We start from the raw sequence: 11,264 nt of genomic DNA, 5'->3' as shown, positions 1-11,264 counted from the left end.
GTTTGTGATCATTTTTTTTTTTTGCTTAATGGACCCTATGCAGCCTTGAGTGACTGCAGAGCAACAGCACTCTTTGTTTTAATAGAGTGTCTTTCAGTGAGCCAGCAGAGCAGAGAATTCTGATGCCTTTCAACAATCTCTCCTCTGTCTTTTTATCCTCAATTTGACACCAGGTGATAACTGCCTGGCACAAACTCAGGTTGTATGGGACAAGAAAAGACTACTCAGATACAGAGAAGATGGCAGTGAAAAGGCTTTGAATCTCACTCTAGCTTTTTTTTTATCTCGGATGGCATCTTGGAAAGGGAAAGTGAAACACTGCACAAAAAATTCTGGAATGTACAGGATCAGAAGTCAAAGGTTTTTCTTGGAGATGGCAAGATAATGTCCCAGGTCACCAGCTCCAGCCTGGGGTTGCAGATTCTGATGGCCTGAATATTAATTTGTGTGTGTGTGTGTGTGTGCGCGCGCGTGCACATGTGCGCACGTGCACAAGAATGCAGGTGAAGTCCTCAATGACTCACAATTCATTCTTGGAAAAGAAGAGGTGAAAAGACTGCTTACTCAATGGTGTTTCTGCTAAGGAAGAATCTTGCCTGTTGTTCAAGTAGGGGCATCTGGCTTGATACTGACAAGTGACCCAAGACTGGTAAGTTTGGTAAGATTGGTAGAACTCTTTGACAGAGTGTTATTAGCACCACAATCAGGCCCAAATTAATAATTCTCCTGCCTGAAGGCTTTAGGTTTCTTGTGATAATATGCTGTGTGTCTCCTTCTGCTCCCTCTCTTGTTTCTTTCCTCCCTTCCTCACTACTGGGAGACAATCATTGTGCTTAAAGCACTGGGAGAAAAAATAAATTAGAAAAATAACAGTTTTTTTTTTTCAGCACGTATGATCTACCCTGAGCCTCAGCATGGTAAAACTTAGAGAATAAAGGCTTGTTTTTGGTAAGAGGCTTGCCCATCATGATGATGTTTAGTAATCCCATTCCCTACTTGAAAATAAAACTGCCTCTAGAATGCCCAATTTCCACTGGGTGTAACCACTGCCAGTATGAGTTCTCTGGTTTTTAATAAGGCATAATATTTCTTTTTTTTATTATTGTTGGTTGTTCAAAACATTACATACTTCTTGACATATCATATTTCACACTTTGATTCAAGTGGGTTATGAACTCCCATTTTTACCCCGTATACAGATTGCAGAATCACATCAGTTACACTTCCATTGATTTACAGATTGCCATACTAGTGTCTGTTGTATTCCGCTGCCTTTCCTATCCTCTACTATCCCCGCTCCCCTCCCCTCCCCTCCTTTCTCTACCCCCTCTACTGTAATTCATTTCTCCCCCTTGTATTATTTTTCCATTTCCCCTCACTTCCTCTTGTACGTAATTTTCTATAACCCTGAGGGTCTCCTTCCATTTCCATGCAATTTCCCTTCTCTCACGCTTTCCCTCCCACCTCTCATCCCTGTTTAAGGTTAATCTTCTTCTCATACTCTTCATCCCTACTCTGTTCTTAGTTACTCTTTTTATATCAAAGAAGACATTTGGCATTTGTTTTTTATGGATTGGCTGGCTTCACTTAGCATAATCTGCTCTAATGCCATCCATTTCCCTCCAAATCTATAATTTTGTCATTTTTTAATGCAGAGTAATACTCCATTGTGTATAAATGCCACATTTTTTTTATCCATTCATTTATTGAAGGGCATCTAGGTTGGTTCCACAGTGTTGCTATAGTGAATTGTGCTGCTATGAACATCGATGTAGCAGTGTCCCTGTAGCATGCTCTTTTTAGGTTTTTAGGGAATAGACTGAGAAGGGGAATAGCTGGGTCAAATGGTAGTTCCAATCCCAGCTTTCCAAGAAATCTCCATACTGCTTTCCAAATTGGCTGCACTAATTTGCAGTCCCACCAACAATGAACCAGTGTACCCTTTTCCCCACATCTTCGCCAGCACTTGTTGTTTGACTTCCTAATGGCTGCCAATCTTACTGGAGTGAGATGGTATCTTAGGGTGGTTTTGATTTGCATTTCTCTGACTCCTAGTGATGTTGAGCATTTTTCATGTACTTGTTGATTGATTGTATGTCCTCCTCTGAGAAGTGTCTGTTCAGGTCCTTGGCCCATTTGTTGATTGGGTTATTTGTTATCTTATTGTCTAATTTTTTGAGTTCTTTGTATACTCTGGATATTAGGGCTCTATCTGAAGTGTGAGGAGTAAAGATTTGTTCCCAGGATGTAGGCTTACTATTTACCTCTGTTATTGTTTCTTTTGCTGAGAAAAAAACTTTTTAGTTTGAGTAAGTCCCATTTGTTGATTCTAATTATTAACTCTTGTGCTTGGGTGTCCTATTAAGGAATTTGGAGCCCGACCCCACAGTATGTAGATCACAGCCAACTTTTTCTTCTATCAGACACAGAGTCTCTGATTTGATATCAAGCTCCTTGATCCATTTTGAGTTAACTTTTGTGCATGGCTAGAGAAAGGGATTCAGTTTCATTTTGATGCATATGGATTTCCAGTTTCCCCAGCACCATTTGTTGAAGATGCTATCCTTCCTCCATTGCATGCTTTTAGCCTCTTTATCAAATATAAGATAATTGTAGTTATGTGGATTAGTTTCTGTGTCCTCAATTCTGTACCATTGGTCCACCCGCCTGTTTTGGTACCAGTACCATGCTGTTTTTGTTACTATTGCTCTGTAATACAGTTTGAAGTCTGGTATCGGTATACCGCCTGATTCACACTTCTTGCTTAGCATTGTTTTTGCTATTCTGGGTCTTTTATTTTTCCATATGAATTTCATGATTGCTTTCTCGATTTCTACAAGAAATGCTGTTGGGATTTTGATTGGCATTGCATTAAACCTATAGAGAACTTTTGGTAATATCGCCATTTTGGTGATGTGAGTTCTGCCTATCCATGAACAGGGTATATTTTTCCATCTTCTAAGATCTTCTTCTATTTCTCTCTTTAGGTTTCTGTAGTTTTCATTGTATAAGTCTTTCACCTCTTTTGTTAGGTTGATTCCCAAGTATTTTATTTTTTTTGAGGATATTGTGAATGGAGTGTTTTTTCTCATTTCCATTTCAGAGGATTTGTTGCTGATATACAGGAATGCCTTTGATTTATGTGTATTGATTTTATATCCTGCCACTTTGCTAAATTCATTTATTAACTCTAATGGTTTCTTTGTAGACCCTATTGGGTCTGCTAGGTATAGAATCATGTCATCCACAAATAGTGATAATTTAAGTTCTTCTTTTCCTATTTTAATATCTTTAATTTCTTTTGTCTGTCTAATTGCTCTGGTCAGTGTTTCGAGAACTATGTTGAACAGAAGTGGTGAGAGAGGGCATCCCTGTCTTGTTCCAGATTTTAAAGGGAATGCCTTCAATTTTCCTCCATTCAGAATGATGCTAGCCTGAGGCTTAGCATAGATTGCTTTTACAGTGTTGAGGTATGTTCCTGTTATCCCTAGTTTTTCTAGAGTTTTGAACATAAAGGGATGCTGTACTTTGTCGAATGCTTTTTCTGCATCTATTGAGATGATCATATGGTTCTTATTTTTAAGTCTATTGATGTGGTGAATAACATTTATTGATTTCCGTATATTGAACCAGCCTTGCATCCCAGGGATGAATCCTACTTGATCATGGTGCACAATTTTTTTTATGTTTGAGAATCGGATTCACCAGAATTTTATTGAGGATTTTTGCATCTAGGTTCATTAGAGATATTGGTCTGTAGTTTTCTTTCTTTGAAGTGTCTTTGTCTGGTTTAGGAATCAGGGTGATGTTGGCCTCGTAGAATGAATTTGGAAGTTCTCCCTCTTTTTCTATTTCCTGAGATAGCTTGAAAAGTATTGGTATTAGTTCCTCTTTAAAGGTTTTGTAAAATTCTGCTGTATACCCATCTGGTCCTGGGCTTTTCTTATTTGGAAGTCTTTTGATGGTTTCTTCTATTTCCTCAATTGATATTGGTCTGTTTATGTTGTCTATATCCTCCTGACTCAATCTGGGCAGATCATATGACTTAAGAAATTTCTGAATGCCTTCACTATCTTCTATTTTATTGGAATATAAGAATTGAAAATAATTTCTGATTTTCTTCCGTATTTCTGAAGTGTCTGTTGTGATATTGCCTTTTTCATCCTGTATGCTAGTAATTTGAATTCTCTCTCTTCTTCTCTTCATTAGCATGGCTAAGGGTCTGTCAATTTTATTTATTTTTTTAAAGAACCAACTTTTAGTATTGTCAATTTTCTCAATTATTTCTTTTGTTTCGATTTCATTAATTTCAGCTCTGATTTTAATTTTTTCTTGCCTTCTACTTCTTTTGCTGTTGTTTTGCTCTTCTTTTTTTAGGATTTTGAGATGAAGTATGAGATCATTTATTTGTTGGTTTTTTCCTTTTTTAAGGAATGAACTCCAAGCAATGAATTTTCCTCTTAGAACTGCTTTCAATGTGTCCCTTAGATTCCAATATGTTGTGTCTCTGTTTTTATTTATCTCTAAGAATTTTTTAATTTCCTCCTTGATGTCTTCTATAACCCATTGATCATTCAGTAACCTATTGTTCATTCTCCAAGTGATGCATGATTTTTGCTTTCTTCTTTTATCGTTGATTTTCCGTTTCATTCCATTATGATCAGATAAGATGTATAGTATTATCTCTACTCCTTTATATTGTCTAAGAGTTACCCTGTGACATAATATATGATCTATTTTTGAGAAGCATCCATGTGCTGCTGAGAAAAAAGTGTAACTGCTTGATGTTGGGTGGTATATTCTATATATGTCAATTAAGTCTAGGTTATTAATTGTGTTATTGAGTTCTATAGTTTCCTTATTCAACTTTTGTTTGGAAGATCTGTCCAGTGGTGAGAGAGGTGTGTTGAAGTCTCCCATGATTATGGTATGGTGGTCTATTAGATTCTTGAATTTGAGTAGAGTTTGCTTGATGAACATAGCTGCACCGTTGTTTGGGCCATATATATTTATGATTGTTATGTCTTGGTGTATGGTTCCCTTGAGCAGTATGTAGTGTCCCTCTTTATCTCTTTTGATTAACTTTGGCTTGAAATCTATTTTATTTGATATGACTATAGACACTCCTGCTTGTTTCTGAAGTCCATTTGAGTGATGATTTTTCCAAACCTTTCACCTTCAATCTATGTATATCTTTTCCTATCAAATGCGTCTCCTGTAGGCAGCATATTGTTGGGTCTTGTTTTGTGATCCATTCAACTAGCCTGTGTCTCTTAATTGGTGAGTTTAAGCCATTAACATTTAGAGTTACTATTGAGATATGGTTTGTTCTTCCAGCCATATTTGTTTATTTATGTTACTAAACATGGTTTGTTTTCCTCTTTGATTATTTCCCCCCTTTACTGTCCTACCTCCCACTGTTTGTTTTCATTGTTATTTTCCATTTCCTCTTCCTGAAATGTTTTGCCAAGGATGTTTTGAAGAGATGGTTTTCTAGCAGCAAATTCTTTTAACTTTTGTTTATTGTGGAAGGTTTTAATTTCATCTTCCATCCTGAAGCTTAATTTCGCTGGATACACGATTCTTGGTTGGAACCCATTTTCTTTCAGTGTTTGAAATATGTTATTCCAGGATCTTCTAGCTTTCAGAGTCTGTGTTGAAAGATCAGCTGTTATCCTGATTGGTTTACCCCTAAATGTAATCTACTTCCTTTCTCTTGTAGCTTTTAAAATTCTCTCCTTATTCTGTATGCTGGCCATCTTCATTATAATGTGTCTAGGTGTGGATCTCTTATGATTTTGCACATTCAGCGTCCTGTAGGCTTCTAGGATTTGGGATTCTGTCTCATTCTTCAAGTCTGGGAAGTTTTCTCGTATTATTTCATTGAATAGATTGCTCATTCCTTTGGTTTGGAGCTCTATACTTTCCTGTATCCCAATGACTCTTAAGTTTGGTCTCTTTATGTTATCCCATATTTCTTGGATGTTCTGCTCATGGTTCCTTAACAGTCTTGCTGAGCTGTCTATGTTCTTTTCAAGTTGAAATACTTTGTCTTCATTGTCTGATGTTCTATCTTCTAAGTGTTCTACTCTGCTGGTAGTATTCTCAATTGAGTTTTGAAGTTGGTTTATTGCTTCCTGCATCTAGGATTTCTGTTTGTTTTTTATTACCTCTACCTCCCTGTATAGTTGATCTTTTGGTTCTTGGATTTGTTTGTGTAGTTCATTGTAGAAGTGATCTTTCATTGTCTGGTTTTGCTGTCTAATGTCTTCCTTGAGACTCCAGATCATCTGAAGCATGTATATCCTGAATTCTTTATCTGACATTTCATTTGCTGCAGCTATTACCTCTTCTAAAGTTGATTTGACCTGCATTGCTTGTGGTCCTTTCTTTCCTTGTCGTTTCATACTGCTCATGTTTCTTTCTGCTTGGTGAAACTGTTGTTTTTTTGAAATTTTCCACTTATATATTTATATTGCTCTTGTATAGTTGAATACTCTCCCTTACAGGGCGGTCAGCGGCTGTGCTACTCCTCCAATTGGGGTGACCTGTCTACCATGCTGACAGGCCGCTGGGTCTGTTCTGCCGGTTGGTCGCAGGTCTGCCTACCTTGCAGGTGCGGGCGTTAGCTCTGTTCTGCCCTTACTCCAATTGGGGTGACGTGTCTACCACGCTGGCAGGTCGCTGGGCCTGTCCCGGGCGCAGGCGAAGGCTCTGCTGTGCCCCTACTCCAATTGAAGTGACGTGTCTACCACGCCGGCAGGCCACTGGGCCTGATCTGCCGGTCAGTCACAGGTCTGCCTACCTTGCGGGCATGGGTGGTGGCTCTGCTCTGCCCCTCCTCCAATTGGTGTGACGTGTCTACCACACCCGATAATATTTCTTATAAGCTTTTCCACCTTCTTTACATTTGTATGGGTTTTCTCCAGTATGAATTCTCTGGTGTTGAGTAAGGCATGATTTTTGAGTCTGAATTACTGAAACTTTCAGGGGTTAAGTGCACACCTGTTGTGAGAGAGTAATTGAACAAAGGCTACCAAATGAATCCCTGCATCAACAGAGGCATCATCTTAATATTGTGGGATTATTATGGAGGTACTTCTGTGATAGTAAAAGTTAGTGGAGATATCTGTGCTTTATAGCACTATGGTGATCACTAAGTAACTATAGCTAGTATAATTTTTTTAAAAAAATTTTAAATAATGCAATTGTTCAGACTTATGTACACCATAAACTCAGTCTGATGACCACAAAACCTGAGCCTCTTTGTCTTTTTTTTTTTTTTTTTTTTGTACTAGGGATCAAACCAAAGTGCTCTCTACCACTAAGACACATCCCCAAATCTTTTTATTTAGAGTTAGGATCTTCCTAAGTTGCTTAGATTCATGTGAAATTGCTGAAACTGGTTTTGCATCTAAGTAGTGCAGGAGGCTGAGGCAGGATAACTACAAGTTCAAACCCAGTATTAGTAGTAAAAGTAATACCCTAAGCAACTCAATGAAATTGTGTCTCTAAATAAATAAAAAATAGGGCTGGGATGTTGCTTAGTGGATGAGTGTACCTGAAATTAATCCTCGGTAAACACCCAAAATAAAATAAAAGAAATAAGACATTGACATAGGACTATTCTGTCCAGCTGAGATTATGGGAAAAATATTGATGTGATCATAGACTTCAGGCATAAAATAATTTTATTAATGTTTTGGTTTGGTACAAATAGGCCTTTAAGTCCAAATATAGCTTTTGAATAAAAAAAAGATGATTTGAATTCAATCAATACAGAGAAACGGAGGAAATGACAATTGAACCTAGAGAGGTTCACATAAGGAAAGAAGCCGGAGGATCCAATCATGCTTCCTGCCGACTTCCACTGGCTAATGAATAATGGCCAGTTGGGCAAGGGTTGGAATTCTATGGGGAGTCAGTGCTGTGGAGCTATCTCTGGACAATTGTAATTGTTCTTCCCAGTATAAAGTTTATGGTGACCAATGAGGTTTGACCTTACAGGAAAAGACTTTTACAATCTATGGATTTGTGAGAATTGTTGCAATTATGAATGATCGGTTTCTTGTTAACACTTGAAGCATACTTAAAATTTGCCACATTCTTAACATTTACATTGTTCTTATCCAGTATGAATATTTGGTGAACAACAATACTTTTCCTAATAGAATAGCTTTGCCACATTCTTTGCATTTTTATGTTTTCTCCCCAGTATGAATTCTCTGGTGTTGAGAAATGTGTAATATTTGATAAAGAGCTTTGCCAAATTCTTTAAACTTGTATGGCTTTTTTCTAATATTAATTCTCTGATGTCAAATAAGTTATATTTGATTAATCTTTGCCACAATCTCAAATTTGTATGGCTTTTCTCCCATAAGAAGTCTCTGGTGTTGACTAAGGAGTGACCTTCAATTAGAAGCTTTGCTACATCATAGATATTTGTATGGTTTCTACCTAGTATCAATTCTCTGGTGTTGAGTAAGGCATGATTTTTTATTAAAAGCTTTGCCACATTCTTTACATTTATATGGCATTTTTCCACTATGAAGCCTCCGGTGTCGAGTAAGGTGTGATTTTTGATTAAAAGCTTTGTCACTTTTTTTCACATTTGTATGGCCTTTCTCCAGTATGAACTGTCTGGTGTCGAGTAAGTTCTGACATTTTATTAAAAGCTTTGCCACATTCTTTACATTTGTATGGCTTTTCTCCAGTATGAACTTTCTGATGTCGAGTAAGTTTTGATTTTTGATTAAAAGCGTTGCCACACTTTTTACATTTGTATGGCTTTTCTCCAGTATGAACTCTCTGGTGTTCAGTCAGGTGTGATTTTCGATTAAAAGCTTTTTCACATTCTTTGCATTTGTATGGCTTTTCTCCAGTATGAATTCTCTGGTGTTGAGTAAGGCATGATTTTTTATTAAAAGCTTTGCCACATTCTTCACATTTGTATGGCTTTTCTCCAGTATGAATTCTCTGGTGTTGAGTAAGTTTTGATTTTTTATTAAAAGCTTTGCCACATTCTTTGCATTTGTATGGCTTTTCTCTTGTATGACATCTCTGGTGTTGAGTAAGGTTTGATTTTTTACTAAAAGCTTTGCCACATTCTTTACATTTGTATGGCTTTTCTCCAGTATGAACTCTCTGGTGTCGAGTAAGTTTTGATTTTCGATTAAAAGCTTTTTCACATTTTTTACATTTGTATGGCTTTTCTCCAGTATGAACTCTCTGGTGTTCAGTCAGGTGTGATTTTCGATTAAAAGCTTTCTCACATTGTTTACATTTGTAGGGCTTTTCTCTACTATGAATTCTCTGGTGTTGAATAAAGCATGATTTTTTATTAAAAGCTTTGCCACATTCTTCACATTTATATGGCTCTTCTCCAGTATGAATTCTCTGGTGTCGAGTAAGTTTTGATTTTTGATTAAAAGCTTTGCCACATTCTTCACATTTGTATGGCTTTTCTCCAGTATGAATTCTCTGGTGTTGACTAAGGCATGATTTTTGATTAAAAGCTTTGCCACATTCTTTACATTTGTATGGCTTTTCTCCAGTATGAATTCTCTGGTGTTCAGTAAGGTTTGAATTTTTATTAAAAGCTTTGCCACATTCTTTGCATTTGTATGGCTTTTCTCCAGTATGAACTCTCTGGTGTTCAGTCAGGTGTGATTTTCGATTAAAAGCTTTTTCACATTCTTTACATTTGTATGGCTTTTCTCCAGTATGAATTCTCTGGTGTTGACTAAGGCATGGTTTTTTATTAAAAGCTTTGCCACATTCTTTACATTTGTATGGATTTTCTCCAGTATAAATTTTCTGGTGTTCAGGAAGGGGTGATTTTTTATTAAAAGCTTTGACACTTTCTTTACATTTCCAGATTTTCTCTCCAGTATGATTACTGTAGCGTTTAGAGAGGTTTGAGAAACACTTAAATACATTTTCACATTTCTTCAATTTGTAAGGTTTATCTCCATTGTAAAGCCTATTGTTTTTAGTAACACATAGAATTTGAGTAAAATATTTTTCACATTCTTTACTTATGGAGGATTTATCACAGCTCTCATAAAGAACTGAGGAATTTTTACATGCTTTTACATATTTTTTTAACTTGTAGAGCTTCCCACCAATATTAATTCTCTGGAGGTCAGAAATTCTTGTAGTTTTATTAAAAATGATTTCACATACCTTATAGCTGTAATTTGTCTTTTGATTATAAAAGCTTGGATAAATAAATTTTGGGTATGGATTAAAAACTTTTTCACTTTTCTCATTGTAAAGCTCTTTTAAACGATCACATGGGTGATTTCTAGGATTTAAAAAAAGAAGAAAATTTTAATGACTTTCACAGAATTTTCATTGTTTTACACCAAATCTATTATGCTGCGAATTACCTAGCGTAGAGACTGTCTACAGGTCCTAACAGATTTATCATAAATATAGGTCTCTCTGAGTATCAATGAGGGTGTTTTCAAAATTCTTTCTACTTTTAAATTAAGCAATATTAGGTAAGTACAAATACTCCCACAATCATTATAATTCCATGCATTGCAACAAGGAGAAACTGTTCATTTCATCATTTTTGTAAAGTAACAGTCAGAGAGACTACTAAAACTCAGAAATTTCTTCTTCTCCTTCTTTTTATTCTATCTTGTCTAAAGAAATATTTGTGTATATTTACTCAATGGTGAATTTTAAATTATTCCAGTGACTAACTAAAGCATGAAATAGACTCCGTTGCAAATTTTTCATTTTTTAGAGAAACAGTATAATTACAAATGCTGTTCAAAAATGTTTAAAAGAACACACAGGTCCTAAAATGTGACTGCCAAATGTGTTCTTGTCTCTCACCAGCTTAGCCAATGCCCCACATCCCTACAGTTCCACCTTTCCTCCAACAAACTATTGTCTAGTTTTAATTTGTGGGGAATCCTGCAGGTACCGGGACATATTATTGCCCTGATGTGCCAGAGCATTCTTTATTAAGCCAAAGAGCAAATTTCATCTGAGCTTGGCTGCTCAACTTTCCAGAAAAAATATCTATCACTGAGGGTGTTTTTAAAATTCTTTCTATGTAACTAGCTTATTGAAATAAGTTAGAGAATACTTTTGATTTGTTGAAAACATATTCCTTGAGATGCACAGATAAGTAGAGCTAGGGCCTCAGAAAAATCTAATGGCAACAGGATTTATTTCTTTAGGGACTTGTATAGGATCCAGGAAGTCTCTGTTTCTCACATTAAGAAAGTTTTTCTCATTCCAACCAA

General features: G+C 36.4%; 1 protein-coding gene across 1 annotated transcript; it reads right to left on the bottom strand.

The window, feature by feature from the left end:
* Positions 1-7,281: 7,281 nt before the first annotated feature.
* Positions 7,282-10,973, bottom strand: LOC101961965 (uncharacterized). Its single transcript, XM_078037273.1, is given in 3 exon segments — positions 7,282-8,606; positions 8,608-9,992; positions 10,922-10,973. Coding segments are annotated over 3 exon segments (1,590 nt in total). The 3' UTR covers positions 7,282-8,453.
* Positions 10,974-11,264: the final 291 nt, after the last annotated feature.

Source organism: Ictidomys tridecemlineatus, unplaced genomic scaffold (assembly GCF_052094955.1).
Source record: "Ictidomys tridecemlineatus isolate mIctTri1 unplaced genomic scaffold, mIctTri1.hap1 Scaffold_696, whole genome shotgun sequence".
NCBI classification, from domain to species: Eukaryota; Metazoa; Chordata; class Mammalia; order Rodentia; family Sciuridae; genus Ictidomys; species Ictidomys tridecemlineatus.
This window is presented reverse-complemented; position numbering and strand designations above follow the sequence as displayed.